The sequence below is a fragment of the Calliphora vicina genome, chromosome 1 (assembly GCF_958450345.1).
Source record: "Calliphora vicina chromosome 1, idCalVici1.1, whole genome shotgun sequence".
Classification (NCBI taxonomy): Eukaryota; Metazoa; Arthropoda; class Insecta; order Diptera; family Calliphoridae; genus Calliphora; species Calliphora vicina.
In genome coordinates this window covers 96688511-96713393 of record NC_088780.1, presented here as the reverse complement: position 1 = coordinate 96713393, position 24883 = coordinate 96688511, and the positions used below count along the sequence as shown (strand labels likewise).

At 30.1% G+C, this 24883-nt stretch overlaps 1 protein-coding gene across 3 annotated transcripts in view; it reads right to left on the bottom strand.

The window, feature by feature from the left end:
* Positions 1-21733, bottom strand: part of jdp (DnaJ domain-containing protein) — a 116877-nt gene extending 95144 nt beyond the window's left edge. Inside the window, exons 1-2 of one of the 3 annotated variants that reach the window (XM_065515200.1) lie at positions 21665-21733; positions 17340-17507 (exon numbers count right to left, since the gene is read on the bottom strand). In XM_065515200.1, coding sequence (XP_065371272.1) covers positions 17340-17426 — 87 coding nt within the window. In that variant the 5' untranslated portion in view covers positions 17427-17507; positions 21665-21733. Of the gene's footprint in view, positions 1-17339; positions 17508-21357; positions 21508-21664 lie in introns of those variants that run through there. The other 2 variants (XM_065515199.1, XM_065515201.1) reach the window with 2 other exon arrangements.
* Positions 21734-24883: the final 3150 nt, after the last annotated feature.

Sequence of the window (24883 nt, the reverse complement as noted above, 5' to 3'; positions counted from 1 at the left end):
TTGTCAGTCGTGGTTGACATATTCATGGAATTGTTCATATATAAGTTGTATTTACTACTTAAATTTCAATAGACCTCATTACAGTGTAAATATGATCATCTCCACCCCCTCCAAATTATCACCTTTGCCACCTATTTTCTTGCTAACTAATTAAACCGACAAAATAAACCTAAATAAATTATAATTTAGATTATTAGCCTGTGTACACAATTTATTTTTATTATTATTATTTTCGTCTGACTGCCACATTCTACCTTTTCATACTCATTCCACATATGAAACAGACTACTCACACGTACATATTGGAAATAATTGGTGGGTTTGTGGTTTCAATAAAATTGTTTATTTATCTTTGGCTTTTTTCCCTCCTATTGTTGTTATTTGGTTATTTATTAAAAAAATAAAAGATATTATTACAATTGATTTAAGCCATAGAAAATTAGGTTTATTTGTGTTTGTATTTTAATGCCTCTCAGATTTGCGCAAATAGGTAAAAATATACACAAATATTGGATTCACCTTGAAGTTGTTATTGTTGCCTACAGTTGTGAGTAAATATTAAGAATGCAACAAGAGCACAAGAGTATCTGTGGGTATCCAATTGAATTTGGAAATTGTTGATATTTTCTATTCACACATTTTATTAATTCTAATTGTATTGAATTTGTATTTAAAGTTATGTATGGTTATTTAATAAACCTATGCTAATGGTATGTTATTTTTCAGTTTTTCCTCCAAAATGTATGTTTTAGTTTCAATATTTGCTTAACTAAATCTAATTAAATTTGTTTATGGAATATTTTATAGTTTAGCGTTTGGTATTTGTTTAATTTATTTGAATGATATTCCAGCATTATCAAAAGCAGTCATAAGTAACACCAATTATTTTTCAACCATTTAACAGGACCATTGTAAATTAATTATATCTATTCGATTTATAAATAAATCCATCATTTGTTTGCATTCAATTATTTAAACGTGATCATATTGACGTAAATATTTTATCTAACTAACAGACAGATTGGTGAAATTTGATAAGGGGTGTTAATGTGTTAGAATTGTGCATGCATGTGTGTATGTAATATAAAACCAGCATACAGTGGGGCAGAATAAAAATGTATAGAATACATATTGAAAATAAATCTGGCATTTCTACATATTCCAGATCAAGTTTTGACGATGGACCCCACAGACACCTCAGAATGTTTTGTAATTAGAGTGTGAAATTTGAAAATTTCACAATTTGTTTCGGTTAAAAAAAATAACGGAAACTATTTGTGACCGATTTTATTAAAATACATTAGTTAAACAATAAATAAGTAATTCGTGTGCAAAATTTTTGCTAGTCCAAAAATAATCGATTTTAAATTTGAAAATTGAGAAAATTTTGAATTAAAAAAAATTGTCCTTAAAATAGAAATGCTTAAAATACATTAATAGGGTTTTCCCTTGATCCTTCCCTATTTTACTAAAATTTTGAATTTAGACTCGTGTTTAAAAATTTCAAAGACGGGAATACAAAAATATGCCACGATGTATCATTCATATTATATTTTTTTTACCAGATTCGTACACTTTATGGGCAAAAATTGCAAAAAAAAATTCTAAAATTATTTTTTTTGTTGGGTATTTGGATTTTTAAATCCAAATTTTCTGCAAGTCCAAAAATAAGTGACTTTAAAGTTAAATAAAAAAAAGTAAGAAAGTATGGTCGTTCAAGCCCGAATCATTTTTCTTTTAAAATTTCAATCATTTATTTTCATGAATGATTTTTGGAGAGTGCATTATATGGGAGCTATGACTAATTATAGACCGATCGCCATGAAATTAAGTCATTTTATTTATGTCTATATAATAGTTATTTGTGTTAAATTTTATGTATTTACCAAAATTTTTAAGAGATTTATGCTCGTTTAAGTGATTTTCGAAAGCGGGCCTTATATGGGATCTATGACTAATTACACAGTGCAACAGTGAAAAAAACACACGATCATGACTATATAGGTTCGACTCTACTACCAAAGGGTAGTAAAACCCTATACTCAGTTTGTCCATTTTGGTGACCGATTTTTTTTTTATGAGCCCCCAAAGTTTCTGAAAATCAGTGGGGCCTCTAAAAAAGGTGACATCAGTTTTTGGTTAACAACTAATTCAGACTTTGTGATACGGCTTAACTTTATATGGGAATAATATAGCTAAGAGTCCGCCAAATAAATCTTGTTAAAATAGCTTTGTCGTGCACTTTTGTTGAAAAAATATACGAAGAAAAATTGTTTTTTTTACTTTTTTTAGAATAACTTCCAGGGTCTCCTAATTTTTCACTAATAAAGCAAAGTTGTAGCTACGGTAAAGTTGAACAACTCTTGAGAACATATCAATGCATTCTGAACGTGTCTAGTCACTCTAAAAAGCACATAAAGATCACTTTGTACCTTAACAATTTTCGTTTTTACTATTTTTTGACTCTAAAACAAAGATTTTTTGTTAAATAGTATGATCAAGTCCACACTTCTATGTTGTGCTGTATTATTTACTCGGCTGAGGTGTTCGGAATGGGGATCAGTGAGAGGACCCTCAATGTCACACATTTAAAAAAAAATCGCCAAAAAGCCATTTGTGATCCGAAATTTTGTGAGCTGAAATTAAAAATATAGATAGTCCTTGAGAAGGTCTACAAAAATATGCTTTTATCTGTAGGTTATCTCTTCTAGTTCAAGAGATATTTAGATTTATTTTTTTTTTTTAATTTTGCTCGATCTTTTTTTTGTATTTTATATATGATGGGCCTACGAAAGGTCGAAATTTGTTTTTTATATATGACGCATATTTGCGATAAAAAAAATAAAACAAACCTGATAACAATTGTTTCGTCCCTATAAAAAGTTACACGCATCCAAAGTTGAAGCTTCTTTTTATATATTTCAACTTTTTATGCGTGTGTTTTTTAAGTTTTTTCCAAAAAAAGTCCCCTTCGTGGCTATATACATTTTTTTATGATTTGGAAAGAGGACAAAGCACCGATCCTTAGAAACTCGACATATTTGTATAGCCCTATACAAAACGTTTTTACTATCATACTGTAAATAACGTCAAAGTGTGCTATTTTCTAAAAAAAAACTCAGTTTTTGGAACACATTTTCCCCGTTTTAGGAATTTCGATGTTTGAAAACAAAGAATGGCAACATTAGTGATGCCATTGACTTAAGAACATTTAGATCTATATTACTTCCAAATTTTATTGTGATATCTGGAACTGTTCAAATTTTTTTTTTTCTTGATGGAAAATCACCATTTTATAATATTGTTAGTTTTTAAGGTAAAATACGTCCGAAAAAACACAAAGTTTATTCAGTTCACTAAAATGTCAATCTCAAAGTCATAAGGTTTTCACCGATATCAAAAACTTATATAAAAAGCTTATATTTACTCTTCAGAAGCACCACAAACCTTGCCCACTTTCAAAAATTTTAATGTTTTTTCATATCTTGCATCAAGCCAGTCTTGGGTGATCAAGATTGGATAAAGTGATGCGCCCGGATCATACCGATAATGATTTGCCCATTCTTCGTACAATAGAGAAGTATACACTCGAACATAAATTTTTAGCAAAAAATTTTTGTTTTAGAGTCAAAAAATAGTAAAAAAAATAAAATTTTTAAGCTACAAAGTGATTTTTGACAGCTATTTAGAATGCCTAGATATCTTCGGATTGCATTGATATGTTCACAAGAGTTATTGAGATTTATCGTAACTACAGCTTTGCAAAATATTTTTATTGAAAAATTAGGAAGTTATTCTAAAAAAAGTAAAAAAAAATTTTCTTCCTATATTTTTTCAACAAAAGTGCACGAAAAAGCTATTTTTTGGAAACAGATTTTAACAAACTTTATTTGGCGGACTCTTTGCTATATTATTGCCATATAAAGTTAAGCCGTATCACAAAGTCTGAATTAGCTGTTAACCAAAAACTGATGACACCTTTTTTAGAGGCCCCACTGATTTTCAGAAACTTTGGGGGCTCATAAAAAAAATCGGTCACCAAAATGGACAAACTGAAAACAGGGTTTTACTACCCTTTGGTAGTAGAGTCGAACCTATACTGTCATGAGCTTGTGTTTTTCCAAAAGTCTTCATTTATTGCATAGTGTTATTATTTATGACTATATGATAGTTATTTGTGTTGAATTTTATGTATTTATTTTATTATTATTATTTTATTTATTTTATACCAACATTTTTAAGATATTTATGCACGTTTAAGTGATTTTTGGAAGCGGGCCTTATATGGGATCTGTGACTAATTATGAACCGATCATCATAAAATTATTTGACATAATTTCCATATATATAAAACTTATATGGAGCGTAATTTTTGTAGATACCTATATGAATTAAACATTTATTACGGATAAAGTCCAATTTCGGGAGGACATTTGTATGGGGGCTATGTGAATTAATGAACAGTCAATTTCAAGAGGCTTCGTTCTGTTTAATCGAAAGTGATTCTGAGTCGATCGTTATACTTTAAGGTGGGAGCTAGACTAAAAATTTTGGACGTTACAAACATCTGCACAAACGCATAATACCCTCCCCACTATGATGGTGTAGTTAATTTAATAGATTTTTACTAAAAAACCGATGTAAAAAATTTTTACACTGATAAAAATGTTTACAAGTGAACAATATTTTTATTATTTTCTTAATGACATTTCATAATAACAGATATTATTCCAACATATAAACTGTGTCCAATTTTTAATTGGGACCCTTCACAGGTGCTTTGATCATTAATTTGTTCTAAAATTCCAAAGCAGGGAATACCCAACGGAAAACAGTTTTACATGTCCTAGAACATATTTCTTAATATGATATATAAGATTTTTTATCAACATCGTACTAAATTTGGTAATTGTTGTGAATTTATAGGATTCTTTTTCTACAATTTTTTTTTACTTTTTATCATTTAGCTATTTAGAATTAGAAAATTTAATTTTAACTGATTTGATATTGTTATAAATTTTTTAATTTTACAGTTTGTGATTTTATTTTTTTGCAGATAACAAACAATTTAATAAGATTTTATAATGCCATCATACTCAACGCAAGAACGTGTACAAATTTTTAAATTTTATTATGTTTCCGGACGATAAATTGTTAAAAAAGTTATAAGCATTTCAAATCAGTCAGTCGAAGTTAAACCTCCAAACTTAATTGTAAACTAACTTTTCGGACCAACCAAGTTAACCCCAGATCATGATACCAAACACAAGTATTCCAGGTTAATAACTAGTTGTTCACTCATTGTAGATACAGTTTTTCCGACTCAATGAAAACCAAAAATACCACTTACTGAACATAACTTTGCGATATTCGGTCAAAATGCACGAAAAAGCAAACAAATAACAATTTTTCCTATACGATACATACTAATTTCAAATCGATATATCTCGATTCCTAGACCTGACCCAGCGAAACGCCGGGACACGTATAACTTTTTTTTACCGATCTAACATTTCCCGGTGGACAGAACCCCCGCCGATCACTGACCCTACTATTTGTCGCATAGTGTTATTAAACTAAATTTATAGCTATAGTGGTTGATTGTTTAATCATCTCTTGATACAATTATTCTGTTGAAGGAGAAAATTGAACGCTGCACTGTGGTATGAGAATAAAGTGGGAAATAAATCTGTAACTTCTTAACCCTTACTCCGATTTGAATGATCGGTAAATTATATGCGAGTTGTTAAGTTTTCCCTAATTAATTTGCCACGTAAAAAACATAAGGTAGACATGTTATATATCAATGCATAGAGGATTTTGTCTACTTTTCAATAATGTATATAACTTTTGACAATTTAAAAATTCATGGAATACTTTTTTGAAAAATATATTTTTTGGCTATAATATCCATAATAGAAGCGGGGTTATCGGAACCCTTTACAAAATAATTAAGAACATATTGGGCCATCTAAAATAGGTTACTATATTTTGATATCGACTATGCGATTGGAGAATTTTTGCCCTAAAATTTAATTTTACATAAAAAATAGGCGTTTTTTGAAGGGACTTGGTCCCCTGGGTATCGAAAATTATAAATTTTTTTTTCATTTAAAATATTTGACGTTAATTTAGCTTTTCAGAAAGTATAAATTCAATATACATCTTCTTAGAAATTTTTTAGATAACTGAAAAAGAATAAAAGTACTTTTTTCTCAAAAAAATAGCGAAAAATCGCCTTTTTTAATTTTTTGTAATTCAAATGCATGTAACTTTGGACTCAGTCACGGTTTGTTGTTAATCCTACAAAAGAAAAATGGAGAAAATCGGTAAATATTTGGAACCGCGGTCATCAAAAAACTGGAGTAGGGTGGGTAAAAATGTTGAAAATTTAATTTTCAAATGCGGATATCTCCTAATCTATAAGAGATAATTGATAGCTACGACGAGGTTTTATGTAGTGCTCAAGAGAAGATTCTATATATATAATTTTTTGGAAATTGGAACACAAACGAATAAAAAGTATCATTTTTAAAATTGACCATACCCGAGGTATCCTACTTTGGGGACCCTTGGCCCAGCTCCTGGTGGGCTCATGAGGCCCATATTCAAAACTTAAACTCGACAACACTTCCCCTTTGAGCATGTGAAATTTCATTCAAATCGAAGTAAGGGTTTAGAAGTTACAGATTTATTTCCCTCTTTTTTTTCTCATACCACTGTGCGCTGTATTAAGAGATTGGGCGTATACCAGCAAAGATGTTGAGACCATTTTACCGATTTCATGTTAAGTGAACCACCTTTTGAAATCGATGTCATCCGATCGGGATGAATTGCTGCTTGGTTATTCCTATTGGATGGTAATCCAGACAGAATTTTTCAACAAAATCTAAAAGTTTTTTAACTGAAAAGTTCTTTAGTGACCTAAGCTTTCTTTTGAGCAAAAAAAAAATATTAAAAAAATAGTGAAAAAAGTTTCAGATTTTGCAAAAAAAAAGTCTAAACTAAGAGTCCCACTAGCACCCCAAAAGTTCTTAAAGGAAATGACCTAAGCTTTCTTTTGAAAAAGTTCTTAAAGGAAATGACCTAAGCTTTCTTTTGAGCAAAAATAATTAAAAAAAATGTACATTTTGAAAAAATAGTCAACAAAGATTTTGATTTTGCAAACAAATTCAAAAATTTTATATCTTGAGTTACAAAACATTTATTTTGATAGATATCCAAATCGCATCCGACTAAGCGACCTAAAAGCTCTTAAGGGAAAAGACCTAAGCTTTCGTTTGAGAAAAAAAGGGCCAATAAAGTGACAATTAAACTTAAATATTTCAGTATGGTCCTGAGAATTTTGTTATGTATTGAAAAAGGCTACTTTGAGTTTTTTTAACATGTCTACTAAATTCTAAATTTTCCTCTAGTTTAACCAATCTAATTACTCAACACAGGTTCTATTAACAAGCTAAAAACATAACTTTATAACAAACAAAAAATAAAAATGTTATACATTTTTAAATGTTTAATAAACCATAAAACTTTTGATAAGTATGACGAGTAATCGAAACAAAACAAAGTAAAAAATGTTTGTCTAATCGATTGTTTTTGCGGGCTCATCAATAACGAATGAATGTTCCAGGGAAATGCTGACAAAAAAACTAAAAAAAAATGTCAAACTTTTTGTTCTAACAGTGAGTGATGCCTTCATTACCACATCCCATAGTGTAAACAGATAGGTAGCATTACGAATTTCAATTTTTACTTTCATAAAAAGTTTTTCATTTATGTAGATAAGGCTTTCCTTTCTTTTCCAAATTGAATACAATTTTCACTGTTGTTATCATTATGGAACACACGTTGTTGTTGATGGTGCTTTTTTTCGTTATAGAAAATCGTTATAAAATTGAATAAACAATCATTCATCTAATATTTTATTACATTTTTGTTATTTGTTTTCTTTTTATTAACAAAAAATACAAGTAAATACAGATATTATTATTATTCTTTAAAAATTTATGTATTTTTAGGGCTCAACATTGAAAACAAATGGAGTGGCTATGGGAAAGGTCCCATTATGATGGCAGGGCACAAGTGTAAGCTGTTACAAGAGGTTGGTAAATTAAAACTAAATTAAGATTAATAACGAAATGCTTTTGTTATATACACATATTTTATTCTACAACATTTCCAATTGTGTTTCAGAAGTTTCTAATTGAATTTCAAAATATTGCAAAAACTGAGTTTTTTTGAGAAAAGTAACTACTGTGACGCCATTTACCGTGGGATAGTAAAAAAACCTTGTGTGTATTTAAATAAGATGTAGGTTTATACAAATATGGAGCTTTTTCGAGGATTGATGCTTTGTGTTTTTGAAATTTTCTTACTCAAACCTGAAAGTTTTTTTTAATTGGCCTAGTTTGAATAGGTGGGGACTAGGTCCGCTTAAGTGAGCCAAATTTTACTTTACACGCTTTTGCATTAAGTTCTCTTTTGGGATCATTTATTAATTTTATATAGTTCTGAAGGAAATTTTTTTCTGCAAAAGAAAAAATATAGGAAGTTTTTTGGGAAAAAGAAATACTTCTCTTTTTACATGTTCCAACTTTGAATGTGTGTAACTTTTTATAGAGACGTGATAACTGTTACCAAGTTTTCTTTATTTTATTTAGAATTTTATCGCCAATATAGTTGATTTTTTCAAAGAAAATGTCATGCCTCCGAAGTCCCCCCAAAAAACCCAAAAAATTATCGAGCAAAATTAAAAAAAATAAGGACTATTTATATTTTAAGTTTCAGATCTTCTCAAGGACTATTTATATTTTAATTTTCATTTGGTTCATAAATGAAATTTTGGTGATTTTTTTAAAAAAATGTGAGTAGCCACACACTGGCCCCCATTACACCTAGGAAGCTGAAGAACTGTGAATCAACTCGAAAACTCCTAAGCACCAACCATGTGAAAATCGTAACAGTGTATCTAATACTTAGTTCTAGAGATACCTACTTAATTATTTCAAAAAAAAAACGTTTCTAAATCACTGTAAGGATAACGAATCCGTCTGATATCATTTTTGAGAAAACGTAAAAAATATGGCCATTCATGTTCCCACTTTGGATGCGTGTAACTTTTTATAGGGATGAGATAACTGTCAGCATGTTACTTTTATTGTTTTTGAATAGCAAATATAGATTATATTTTAAAAAAAATTTCGAACCTTCGTAGGCCCGCCATATCTAAAAAACCAAAAAAAGATCGAGCAGATTTAAAAAAATAAATAAATAAACCTACAGTATTGGCCATAACTAAATGGATTTTTCAAGTAATATTTTTTTTTGATAAAAACGGCTTTGGGATGTATTTTGTACATATATATTTTATTAACTAATATTGTTAATGTTCATTTAATATTCATTTAGTAAAAAATAATTTTATTAAAAATTAATTTAAAATGATAAATCATATAAAAACTTAAAACGCAACGGACAAAACAAAAGCACCCTCTTATAAGATGTTTAAAAATTTGACTCGGTACTGCATATTTTCAATGTGAGTTATCGGGAATCATAATGAATGCATTTAAAAATTCCAAAAGATAAAAATAAAGGAAGACGTAGTGTGCAAAATTTAAGTTTTATACAGTTTATTGTAAAAAAAAACAATGACAAGGAACAAGTACTCCAGTGAATTTAAAATTAAAGTTATTGAAGACTGGAAGACAGGTTTATCACTACATGAATTGAGTAAAAAATATTCAATTAACAGATCAGTTATTTCCAGGCTCGTTTCAAAATTGTTTAAGACTGGTTGCATATCATCGGTGCATTCTGGAGGTCGTTCGCAAAAAAAACACGATATTATGATTCCTTGATCAAAAGAGCAATACATAAAGATCCTACAGCATCAGCTATTCAAGTACGAACAAGCTTAAGATTATGCGTTAGCGAAAGAACAATCCGTAGAAGAGTAGTAGAAGCCCGATTATTCAGCTGACGAACAGCAAAAAAAAGCATTTCTATCAGCTAAGAACAAGAAAGCTAGACTGAAGTTTGCCAAAGCCCACATCGACTGGAGTGTCCAAAAATGAAAGACAGTACTGTTCCCTGACGAATCCAAATACAACTTAAAAAGTTCCGCTGGAATAAGGCGTGTACGCAGACCAAAAGGAGAAGTATTGAATCCTAAGTATTGCAAAGGAACAATTAAACATGGAGGAGGCAATGTAATGGTCTGGGGTTGCTTTTCTGCTCAATGATCTGGGCCAAATCATAAAATTTATGTGATTATGGATCGGTTCATGTACCATGATGTATTGAAAGCTGTAATGTTGCCTTACGCCAGTGAAGAGATGCCAATTATAGGGAGCTTCCAATAGGATAACGATCCTAAGCACCCCTCCAAAGTTTGTAAGACTTGGCTACAGAGCAATAAGGTTCAATTTCTTCATTGGCCTGGTCAATCTCCCGATCTCAATCCTATTGACAACTTGTGGCACATTATTAATATGAAAATAAATCGTGAAAATTGCTGAAATAAGGATTGTAAATTTTCACGATTTATTTCATGCCGTTAAAATAGCCAGGGAAGGAATACCGAAAAACGTCCAAAACAAAGGATTTGCAACAAAAAATGAATTACAATTTGTTTCATAGTATATCCTCGAAGGGGTGCTTTAGTTTTGTCCGTTTCATTTTCTATCTTAAAATATTTTTTGATTTTACGTTACATCTTATAGAAAGGTTAACTTTGAAAGTATTTATCAATACTAAACGTATTAACAAATGAAAATAATACATAATAGATATTTAAAACTTTGATTTTATACAAAAAAAAATACCATGTGAAAAAAATTCATTGAGGGGGTGCTTTAGTTATGGCCAATACTGTAAATATCTCTTGAACTAAAAGAGATAACTTACATATATTTTGTAGATCTTCTTATGGACTATTTCCATTTTAAATTTCAGCTCATTCGGATCATACTTGGATTTTTGGAGATATTTTTAAAAAATCCCCGTAAAATTCCACAATATAACTCTGACAATAAGAATTCTCTCAGATAGTAACTTACAAAATTTTTTTCAGTTAAAACTTTGACCCACTGTAAAAAAAAATTCAGACCAGGTTGACTATAAGTTCATTCTACAATAATGATCTACTTAACATGCCCTTTCAGAATTATAGGGTCGCTAATCTGTTCCAAAAATGCTGTTGGACATTAAATGCTGTTCTATTAAATTAAAAATGGCAATTTCTGAAATACAAATGGAAACTTCTCAAATACAATTGGAATATTCTGAAATATAATTAGAAAATTCTGAATTGTAAATGGTTTAGTGCTTAGAAAATTGCAAAAACAAAAAAATAAAACATTCAACCAATTAGTTCTCTTTAAGTACTATATTTACCCCATAATAAATACATAGATTGCGGCAAATAGTCATAATTTATTTTGGCTTAAAGTTTTTATTACTATCCCTACTGATTTGGAAAATGACTAAAACCAAAAGGCCAGGCCAAGTGTTTGTGTAATTTTTAGGCTAAAAGCTGTAAAACAACACACACGCTCTCTCTATCGCCCTCTTATAATTGTATTACTGAATTAAGTCGCAACTCTCCCTACATCTTTGGAACTACGTTGCTACTAGTGTTATTAAATCAAATTCATTAAACTGTCAGATTTTATGTGCTAACGCCATAGTTTGTTTTACGCTGTCTCCTTCATTATTCATTCTTGCACTTGAAATGAAATATCTTTGTTTATAAGTCTATGTGATATAAAATTCATCATTGTTGTTTGGGTGTTTTTATTCCAAAATTTGTATTTAATGTCTCTGAGATTGTTTTTTGACAGTTATTGTTTACGAGGTCTAGTCGCAAAGTTAATTTGATTTAATGAATTATGTGCATGTGCACCATTAAAAATTGATTAATATTTTACATCACTATACAAAACAGATTCGATTTGTAAAAAAAAAATTTAATTCCGAAGTATGTAATCCTTTGGGAATGATTAATTCTGATGTATGTAATCCTTTGGGAATGATTAATCGAATTTAAATGCAAGTTAAGCAATTAAAATGCATTTTAAAATAAACATCTGTAATTCTTTATAACTTCATAAACTTTGCATTGAGACTAAACCACTAGTCCCACGAATCTCTTAAAGTTTTTTTTATGTTCCTCCAGATCTGGAAGGAATAATAGGCTACTTTTTATTTTCAGTGGGCGTGGCATATCTCATACAAGCTCCCAAACTTCACCGGATTTATTTCGATACCTTGCACTGCATGAAGTTTTAGGAAACTTGTAACTTCTGAAGTGGTGAATTTGTAATTAAAAACTAATTCGATTACAAAAGTATTGAAATCTTGTTTAATTTCTGTTAAATCATTTATTCTCTTATTTCTGCTGTAAATGGGGGCAACACAAAATAACACCCAATTAGGAAAATGAAGGAATTCCCAATGTATTAAAACCCAAACAAATTAAATAAATACCAAATGAAAAAAAAATAATAAACAACCAATTTCAATGAAATAACTTCCAATTAAAATTACAACGTAATAATAAAATAAAATTAATAAAGGACAAAAATAGTCCATATGAATGAAGGCCAAAAATACATACATATTTCATTTGAAATAAACTTCAACTATTTTTTCATTTACTTCATTATTTCATAATGAAGTTTAAAAAATTAAATAATGCCTAATTTAATTTCAGCCAAATTAATAACTTTGCATGTATTTTATTATTTCAGGTCGCCATAAATCTGTGGGGTACCGTGAAATAAGTTCCAAACTTCAAAAATTAAATAACTACCAAAGGGTAAAATGAAATTACTCCCAATAATCGGCGGTTTCATATTTTAAAAATAGTAGTCCCAAAAAAAGCGAAATAACTAACAATGAAATAAATTCCAAAAGAAATAATCCCCACTCCGAAGCAATTTATTTATGTAACTCCCTATTACCAAACATTTTATGCATTGCGGCCCTCTGGGGTGTATCAAAAATAGGCTTCGCTCAGAAAAGTTGTTTTGCTTTGCAGGCCTTTGGCCTGGCGAAAAGGTTTTCTGCTCTGGGGTGTATACTTCAAAGGTGAACAAACCAAAGTAGAACCCAACAAAAATGAAATAACTCCCAATACAGTGAAATAACTCCTAATTCCCAAAATAAAATCAAATAAAACCCAACAAAAATTTCATTGGCAGTTATTTCATTATGAAATAATTCCCAACAAAAAATTATGAAATTTTTTTTAGGAGTTGTTTCATAATGAAATGGGTCCCAAGTTGTATGAAAAATTTGTTGGGTGTTATTTAATTTTTTCATGAGGAGTTATTTCATTTGGAAGTTATTTCACGGTACCAATCTACCGTATTGGATTTTTTTTGTGAAAAAAAAAATCGAGTTAAAATTTATTTTTCCGATTTTGACCCATTGTAGGTCCAACTTACTATGGTCTGATATACGTCGTTGCAAATATCTTTGAAATATCTATCATTAGATATCCATATTGTCTATATTAATGTCTTAGTAATCCAGAGATAGGTCAAAAATAGGTAAAAAATCGAGGTTGTCTTGGTTTTTTTCCTCATATCTCAGCCATTTGTGGACCGATTTTGCTGATTTTAAATAGCAAAATTCTCGAAAGCATGTCCGACAGAATTATTGAAGATTTGGATCCCAAAGATATCTGGGGTCTTCAGAAAATTGATTTCAACAGACAGACGGCCAGACGGACATGGCTTAATTGACTCCGCTATAGTGTTTATAAAAAACCGACTTTTTAAAAAACCGGTTTGTCGGTTAACCGAAAATTGGCCTTTTCTAAAAAACCGGTTTTTCGGTTAACCGACATCGAAAAAACCGGTTAATCCGGTTAACCGTCATATATGTGTAGAAAACATAAAATGTCCAATAAAGTCTATACAGCTTTGAAATTTGTAGTTTTTAGTAGTCAGGAATGGTTAATATTAAATTACTATAAATATACAAAAGTTCTGAGTTCATTTTATTTTGTAAAAATCGCAAAATTATTATCTCAGTCAAATGGAATTGTATATAAATATGCTACTAAATATATAATACGTACTTGTTTTAATTATTGGTTTATTCATTAAATTCCAACCAAAAAATGTAAATAATTTTTTTAATTAAATTTTTGATACTTTTGAAATTTTTATCACCTTAACTTTCTGATACGAAACAGAAAATGTTACAAGTCCTAAAAAAGGACCTATAAGATGAAAACGCACTTCTTCGTAGCTGTGATTATTTGTCATTATAAATCATAGCAAATAATTAATAAAACTCCATTATCAGATTTCAAAAATGTTTCAAATCATGGAGTTTAGAACGTTTTTTGTCTCTCCTGCAATATTTCTGAAAAGCTAATAAAATGATTAATAAATCAAAATTTTAAGAACAAAACACACTAATAAAGCCAAATTTTTATAGGTACATCGAATTCAATTTAACTTTTGGTAAAATCATCAATAAGTTTTTAATGAATCATTATAATGCATTAGTAAGATTTAGCCTAAACTTAAACTTATAGAATTATGCGGAATTTAATTTTAATTTTTAATATTTTCGTTATGTGTAATTGATTCTGAAAAAGTATCTAAGCAAACTCATCGTCCTCTACTATATAGAATCATTGTAATTCTTAAAAATATTAATCTAAAGAGGTTTGTATTGTAAATCAGCAGTTTAGGTTTCAAATCAGACCAATAATGTGTATCGAATGAATACTAAAAATGCACAAAATATGAAATTTATTAATTTTAGTGATAAAAACCGAATAAACCGGTTAACCGAAAATGAACATTTCAAATTAATCGGTTCGCAAAAAACCGAGATTTCGATGAAAAACCGGTTTTTCGGTTAACCGGTTTATAAACACTACTCCGCTATCTATAAGGATCCAGAATATATATGTATACTTTATAGGGTCGGAAATGAAAAATGTAGAAATTACAAACGGAATGACAAACTTATATATACCCTTCTCACGAAGGTGAAGGGTATAAAAATAGATATTATCAAATATGTAACTGTGTTAGAAAAATTCGTAAAACTATGAAAGATTTATTTCATTGCCATGGTACGTAGTTGGCTGAAAATGTGCCGGATTGCATTAGTTGTTTTCGAATATTTGGATGTAATCCATAACACTGCTCGAAGTATAGGTAAATATGGACGAGATCGGAACAGTGAGTGAATGACCTCTATTACAAAATAAATTGTACTTTCGAGAGTATTTGAGCTTTGTGTGAATCACTTTCTTATATTTTTACGATGTTTGGCTGAAATCGGGCGAAATTGGATTGGATCTCATACATATTAATATGTGTTTGTATGTCTATAGATGGCTAGACAGCTGAACCGATTTGCTTGACATTTTTATAATATATCTCTGTATGGAAGGAAATTTCAAGTGGGCGTGGTATCTCCCATACAAAATTAATTTTAAAAATCAAATATCTACGAAACTATAGTAGCTATAGTCCTCAAATTTTACATGAGCAAAAATGTAGTAGCAAAAAAAAGTAGTAGCCACAGAGGGCGTGACAACTCACATATGATAATAATTAAAAAATCGAAAATATAGAATACAATAAGAGATATAGTTCATATATTTTTTAAGGTTATTCTACCATCAATATTGATATTTAGGACAAGAATGGGCAGACTATCAATGGTGGGTGTGACACCTCCCATACAATCTAAATACTAAAATTCATATCTATCTGTATAATTGTGATATGTAAAGCATTGAAACTTTGTATGAATTACATATTTAGGCCAAAAATGGGCAAAATAGCAATAGTGGGCGTGGCAAAATGTGGAAAATGATTTACATATGTTTTTAACAACAAATCTATTCTAAAATGAATTGCAAGTCAATATGTGTAGACACAATGGAAAAAGAAGCTAGAGAAAAATTTGTGCACAAATATCTAGAAAATCCAACTTTTTCGGGTTATAAGATAGTGAAAATCTGATTTTCGCCAGTTTTTTTTTTCATCTTTAATATGAATACGTAAAATTGAACAAAAATATTAATTTGGCAAGCAATCCGCAGCTATGGTTTGAAGAGTCAAGCTTTTCAGACATGTTTTTAAAGAATTTTCGGAATTATATATAAAAAGAGAGTTTGGAAAAGCGATTGCTGTCATTTATAAGACATCACACATCTTATACAAAGTTTTAGCCAAGTTGTCATTACTCAATGACAAGTTGTCATTATTCAAATACAACTATGAAATGGTATAATGAGAATATTGTTGATGTTATACCAAAACACATCAATTAAACAAATTGCCCAAATCTTCGCCCAATCGAGATATATTGGGCAATTGTTAAACGTAAATGGTAAAAGAGTGCAGGTACAGTAAACCAGATTTTGATTAGAACAAAGTGGAATAAATATGCTGGAATAACTGTAGAAGTGGGAAGAAAAGTTGTGCAGCTATTAATGGGAGGCATAAGAAGAAAAGCCAGAAAATTTATTCGTAATAAAGACACATAAACCAACAGTTATATATGTATTTTTTAAATTATAATAAATGACCTTTAATTTCATATATAAAATGTTAACATAAGTTGTTTCATTTAAAAATTATGCTCGCTTTAATCCGTACGGATTTTAAGTGTCCACTTCTTTATATACAGCAGCTATCAATACTAATATTTCGGACAAAAATGCTCGGACTACCAAAAATATTAAGTAAATGTTAAATTTTTCATACATTTATCGATCGAATAATTCTATTATCTAGTAAAGGGAAAAAAAATTCGACATTTATGATCAGTATACTCTAGCACATCATTGTGAATAGATTGACGCTTGAACAACACTAGAGACTAATTTTTGGCTTGTTAATTAAATTAAAATTGCCGTTTTGTACGGTTTACACGCAAAATCATTTCTTTAAAAATTAAGCTGGAGCTCGCTTTACGATCAATAGAGATAGTTACCCCACCATAATCAATGATTTTTTGTTTGAAAATATGGATGACATAGATCCAGGCGCAACCATCAATTATTGAAATAACGATTTGGCGATAGCTTGATATCGAGAAATGAGTGGACCTGAATGAGTGGAACTAAAATATTTATTTTTCAACCTTAAAAAATCGCTAAGGATTATCCCCAGATTTAATTTATGTAAAAAGGCCGGGTAACTTATCAATATTTAAACATTGATTAAGCTTAACTATGTTTAAAATTTTGATAAGTTACCCGGGCTAAGTCTCAAAAATATTTAAATTTGATAAATTAATAAATCCTCGAATATGTATTAAACAAATTATTTAAAAAATAATAAATAACTTACCGATGAATTCTCATCACAATTGAGCATGCCATAGAAATCCTCATTGGGATCACGTTTAAAATTTATAATAGCATCGACAGCACTCATTTTCTACTAAGATTTTTGTCTCGTTTTTTATTTTTCTTGAAATTCAAATTCCTTTAATACACAACAATTTCCAATTGAACACTAAAATAAACAATTATTTTTATATTTTTTATTTCTTTTTTTATACGAGTATTTTATTTATATATTTATGTTGATAATTGAGAAGTTGATGTAAAAGAAGCAAATAAAAAATAGATTATAAATATTATTGTATTATTTGTTTTTCATTTATTTTTGTTGCCATAATCCTATGATATTTAATATAATTGATTCACAAGCTTGAGCACGAGCAGCAGCTGGGAACTCGCCTGGAGGTGTAAATAAAAACAAAATCCATTTTTTTTTGTATTGTGTCTATACACTTCCGATGTTGATGACAATTGATTGTGATAAGAAAAATAACAACAAAAAAAAAAAGAAAAAAACAGCAGAGTGGTTTTGCGCCTAATTGCACACTGGGACCTGGTGTGAGATGTTGTGGTTAAAATTTAATGGTTATTAAGTTACATTTTGATAGAAGAATAAATACTTTAAATTCCATAAATAACACAAGTAACATTTTTCAGTTCTATGGATAGATTTTTTTTTATAAAAATTTTAAGTAAAATTATAACTTTTGTTAGACACATAATTAATGATAACTCAAAAAAAGTTAGTCCGATGTTATTAAACTTAGAAAAACCCTTTATTCGCTTATATATTGTTTCAATCGGCTTAGTTGTTTCGGTGTTATAATAACAAATTGAAGCAAAAACAAGTAAGAAACTATGGTCGGTCAAGCCCGACCATATAATACCCTACACTAAGTAAAAGAGCAAAAACATTTTTCTTTTAAAATTTCAATAATTTATATTTTTGAATGATTTTCGGAAGTGGGTCTTATATGGGGGCTATGACCAATTATGGACCGATCACCATGAAATTAGGTCGTGTGATTTGTGTCTATATGAAAGTTTACTATGTTGAATTTTGTGAGTATAATAAAATTTTTAAGCGATTTATGCACGTTAAAGTGATTTTCGGAAGCGGTCTATATGGGAGCTATGACTAATTATGGACCGATCGTAACAAAATTTGGTGACATGAATTTTGTATATATAAATGTTATTTGGAGCGCAATTTGTGGAGATACATTTATGAATTAAACATTTATGACCGATAAAGTCCAATTTCATGAGGATATTTGTATGGGGGCTAGGTGAAATAATGGACCGATTTCAGCCAGTTTCAACAGGCTTGGTCCTTGGGCCGAAAAAATAATATGTACCAAATTTGATCGAAATATCTTCAAAAGTGCGACCTGTACTCTGCGCACAAGATTTACATGGACAGCCAACCAGACGGATGGACGGACATCGTTTAATCGACTCAGAAAGTGATTCTAAGTTGATCGGTATACTTTAAGGTGGGTGTAGGGTATAAAAATATTTATACCCTACACACCATAGTGGGGAGGGTATTATGCGTTTGTTTTTTTGTGTGAAAATAGCTATTTTTTGTTTTAAAAAAATCATTAAAAATCGAAAACGGCAGTAATTGTTCAGATTTATTACTTTATCGCAAAGCCACATGTAATAGGTTCAAAATGAAATATCGATCATAAAAATCGATGAATAATTTTCGAATTTATTTACAGTTGTACAATTGTATGTAGTTTAAAAAAATGAGTAATTTTACTTAAAAATTTTCGAATTCAATCCGACTAACGTTTGCGCTCATTTGGAAAAATGATTAAACCACTGTGCACAGTGGTTTAGAAAAGCTTGTTTTTTCAAAATTCCATTTATGATCCGAATGAGCTGAAATTTTAAATATAAATAGTCCTTGGGAAGATCTACAGAAGAGCTCCTCAGAAGTTCCACAAACTTTGCCCCCTTTGACAAATTTGTACGATTTTTCATATATTTCATGCAAAATGTTACTAACATATCAAATGAAAATTTCGATTTCAAATACATACTGACTTAACAGTACAAATTTGTTAAAGGGGCAAGGTTTGTGGAACTTCTGAGGAGTAATTGAAGGCTTTTTATGGAAGTATTTGATATTGGTGAAAACCTTAGGACTTAAGGATTGACATTCTAGTACAATTGAATAATTTTATAAAATTTTGGGATGCCATCTACCTTTAAAACTAAAAATATTATAATATGGTGATTTTACACGAATAAAAATATAAAATTTTAAGTAATGTATAATTTTAACGGTTAAAGATATCATAACGCAATTTGGAACCAATATAGACCCAAATGTCCTTAAATCAACGACATTAGAATTTTTGACATTTTTTATTTTTAAATACCGAAATTCTTAAAACGGGGAAAATGTGTTCCAAAAACTGAGTTTTTTTAGAAAAGTGCCTGCTGTCATGTTATTTACTTTGTGATAGTAAAAACACTAAGTATTTTTACTCAAACCGAATTTTTTTTTAGAAAATTGGCCAAGTTTGGATAGGTCTAGGGGGTGCTATGTCTGCTTAAGTGAGCCAAGTTTTACTTCTCACACTTTTGTATTAAGATATTTTTCTGGAGCATACAAAAATGGTTTATATACCCGAAGAAAATTTTTTTCTACAAAAGAAGAGAAACTTAAAAAATACGGCTCTTTTTGCATGATCCAACTTTGGATGTGTATAACTTTTTATAGGGACTAGATAACTATCAGCAGGTTATTTTTATTTTATTGCCAATATAGCTGATATTTTAAAAAATAAATGTCTACCCTCTGTAGGCCCGTCATATCTAAAAAACTATACAAAGATTGAGCAATTAAAAAAAAAATTAATCAATAAACCTGAATATCTCTTATAATATATCCTAAGCATGTAAGGCAATTTTTGTAGATCTTCCCAGGAACTATTTATATTTAAAATTTCTGCTCATTCGGATCATAAATGGAATTTTTGCGATTTTTTTTTTTAAATTTGAGACCCGAGTTTACCAGTTTTGAGGGGTCACCTCTATTAGCGCTAGGAAGCTGAACAAACGCGAATCAACTCGAAAACACCTCAGCTCCAAGCATTTGAAATTTCGTAACAATATCTGTAATAGTTCCCGAGATACCGAATTATTTCCAAAAACAAACTATTGTATACCACTGTGCTGTGTAATGGTGAAGAAACTTAATTAACCTTTAAAATGACTTGGGCCCAAAGTGACACCACGGTTTCAAAACTCAAAAAAAACTCTAACATTTTGAAGAATTCTAAACAAAATGTAATGAATGAATAGTGAAATCTAAAATTAAAGTTTTGTATTATAAGAAAAAAACACTAAAAATTAGCAAAATTTAAAATGACATTCTAATATTTCTAATTCTAAAACTTGGTTATAAATATTTTTTTTTAATTTTTAACGTTTTAACCAAATATCTGCCAACACTCGTCCCAGTGTGCTGTTGTTTAGATTGAAAATGAAGCTGTTGATTTAAAAGTAAATTGTTTTCTTTTAAGATTTTATTTGTCGTCTTTTTTAATTTTATTCTTTTTAATTGAATTTTGTTTCTTTTTGTTGTTGTTGTTGTGGTATCACACGCGCTTTCAATTTTATTTAAAACCACTAAAACGCAAACACAAATGCTTTATTATAAAACAATTATTTTCAGAATTTGCAAACTTTTTTTAATTTTTTGGTTTTTAGCATGAAAATGTAATTATGTATAGGTATTTTCTGTTGTTTTGAAACGACCTTCGCGATTTAAAACGTAATTAGCAGTAATGAAATTGAAATTAAATTTTAAAAATCCAAAAGAAAAATAACACTGCTTATAACAAAGTTTCAAATGAAAAACAATTGTTAAAAGTAAAACAATTTAATCAGGTTTCAATCTTAAACAATGCAAGTAAATATAAACAAACTGAAAAATAATACTTTCACTTTAATATAAATAATGGAATATTTTTTTTCTCAATGAATAAGCTAAATATATTTACTTCACTATGAAATCAACTGAGTTTAAGTTGAATTTTATTTAAAATTAAATTTGAATTTTCGTACGAAAAGAAACAAATCAAAAACTAAAATTTTGAAACCAAAAAACACAAATTGCCAACTGCCCGTTTAAATTTTATAATTTATTTTTTATTATGTTTTTATATATTTAACAAAAATTGTTTAATATATTTTTTTATTTATTTGAATTATTTGATTTTATAAATATTGTTAGTTGTTGTTGTTGCTGGCAATAAGTCAAAATTATAACTGCCACTTGTTTGTTTTCGCTCGTTGCGAGTAACGTACCGTTGATGTGTTTGAAACTCTTGGCTCTGATGAATGGCTGGTTGGTTGGTTGAATGAATGAACAGATATGGATGGAAGTTGCTGGCTGCACAGACAACGAAAAACAATCTCAATATTGACTGGATTACTTTACAACAACAACAACTACTCTTTTACAATCTCAACACAAAATATAACCCACCAACTGTAGTTACCTTTAGACATGCATCGAAAATAACCCACTAAACTGGAAATTGACTCACACTCACTTTGCAGCAGTGATGTCAACTATTTAAATAAAAAACGCTCTAAAATGTTATCTACCAATTTGGATCATATTCTGTATGGTTGGTGATTGACAATACAATGGAAACTATTTCAAATATTCAATTAATAAGTCAACATAATTTCTTATGAAATTGGATTTCTTTAAAACGAGAATTTCACATAATTTATTGGGTGTATGCTTTAAAAATGCGGGTCTTTCAATAGATGGCTTATCTCTTGAACGCGGTTTTTGTTTTCAATAACTTAGTTATGGAACAACAAAGTTTTACTTTACTTCGAAAATGTTGAATTTTGTACCAACGTATGCGATTGCTCACCAAAGCTTATGATGAATGTGTTCCATCGGTTTCATTGTGGTGATTTTGAAGCGGAATAAAAAAATTGCCCAGACCAGCCAAAAAAGTTTGAATACTAAGAATTGAAGATATTACTCCATGACGATTATTGTAAAACTCAATAAGAGCTTGCAAAATTATTGGAAGCTACTTAAGCAGCAATTTCAAAACGTTTGCGAGCAAAGACGATTTTGCTTGTCCGAAATAATGCTTGAACGGTGTAAAAGATAATCATATTTGCACCGAATCATTACTTGCGATGCAAAATGGATCCATTACAATAACCCGAAGCGTAAGAGTTCGTATGTGAAGCCCGGCCAAGCAGCTTTTGGCAGCAAAAGGATCCTATCTATTACGAGCTTATGAAATCTGGTCAAACCATCACATTGAGCATATACCGACTCAACTGATTCATTTGAAGCGAGCAGTGGTCGAAAAACACCCAGAATATGCGGCCACATATGAAACCTTAATATTCCATTATGACAACGCTCGGCCACATGTATCAATACCTATTAAAAACTATTTATAACTAGTTGAGCGCATTTACGAATGTTAGTTCTTCAAGTTTCTCCAACCCGCATACTCCTGCCTGTTCTTATTTATTTGCAAATAAAATATCTAAATTTGTACTGCATACTTTAGGGTGCTTTTTTATTACAGTTGACTGGACTCAAAAAAAAAAAAATCCGAGTTTTAACCGGATCACGTTCTCACGTGATGCCATTACATACATGGACCATTTAATTTTTATATATATAGATGAAGTGGTTGGAAAGTTTCGCCTCACCCGCCTTATATTGCAGAATATGCCCCGTCCGAATACTGTTCGTTTCGATCGATGCAGAACGCTCTCTCTGGATACATATGTTTCATTTTTAGAAAAATTGTCTGGCCGTTTACTGATTCAGTATTTTTTTGTATAGCCCTTGCTTTTTATTCCTGTTTTACAGCGACAATGCCTTCAACTAATTGAAGAGTTAATCATTTTTTTTAAACATTTTGCCATTCCTATATAACAGCATCTGAAAAAGCTTGCTTGAGGTATAATTTTGATACCGTATTTTGAGATCTCCAATTTCTCATACGGTTTCTAGACATACCTCATTGGATTGAAACCACTCGGTTACAACCCCAGATTGCTGTGCTGGAATCTCTAAACTTGGGGCATTAATATCCTCAGCGATTCTATTCATATTATCTTTTATGATATGAATTGAACCGATACCTTGCCCTATATTTTTGTACTTGGGGTCCAGCATCTTTACCTTCGGTCATCATACAAACGTTACATATGGGCTCATCCGAAAAGAGAACTGTATTACGTTTAAATATTTTTTGGCAATATATGAGCAGCACTGTATTTCTTTAACGGGGCGATAGCAACCTGGACCAGACTCATTTAATTCAATTTTAGATTATTAATAACCTCTCGGGGATTAATTTTTGGGAACTTCTTAAACTCTCTTGCTATTAAATTATCTTGTTTTGGAGTAGTTTTTATCAGAAATTCCTAGCAAATGATGCCTTTTAACAGTATCTGTATCAAGAAATTTTTTATAATTTTAGAATTTGTAAGGAGTGAGATCGAAAAATTCTTAACACACGTTTTTCATTACATTTTTTAACCCAAGTATTATTTGAATTTTTTTTTGATCAAGTTACCTTTGAAAAACATGTCAGTTATTATGTGTAATGTCAATTATATTAATTTTTTTGTTAATCTGATTAAAATGAGTGACCAGAAAAAAGTGCGTACTGAAATTATTAAATATTTTCAACAAAACCCAACTTGGTCTTACAAAAAGTTGGCCAAGCATACAAAGGTCTGCCGTCAAACTGTTTCCAATGTTATTAAACAGTACCGGGAGAACTTGTCAGTTGATAGAAAACCTGGTTCAGGTAGAAGGAATGGTCCACATGATGTTTCTAAAGCCAAAAAAATAGAACGCATTTTCAAAAGAGCTCCCAACACATCCGGTAGGAAAGCAGCCCGGTTAGCTCAGTGCTCGGACTATTTGGTACGAAAAGTTAAAGCTAATGCAGGTTTAAAAACATACAAGGCTCAAAAAGTTCCTGACAGGAACGCTACTAAAAATTTAGAGGCCAAAAACAGAGCACGGAAATTGAAGTCAAGTTTTATAAAAAAATATTCTTGCTGCATAATGGATGACGAAACGTATGTTCTGGCAGATTTTTCGCAACTTCCAGGTCAAAAATTTTATGTTGCTGATGCTCGAGGGAATGTTGAAGAAAAGTTTAGGACCCAAAAGCAGACAAAATTTCCCAGAAAGTTCTTGGTATGGCAAGCAATATGCAGTTGCGGCAAAAGAAGCCACTCATTTGTTACAACGGGCTCTATAAATACCGAAATTTACATCAAGGAATGTTTACAAAAAAGGCTGCTTCCATTCATAAGACTTCATAATGTGTCCACTTATTTTTGGCCTGACTTGGCATCCTGTCACTATGGCAAACAAGCCCTTGAGTGGTACAAGAACAATAATGTGGTATTTGTACCAAGAGAGGCAAATCCTCCAAACTGCCCGGAGCTAAGGCCAGTGGAGAGATATTGGGCTCTTGTTAAAAGAGAATTGAAGAGTACAAAAAAGGTGTC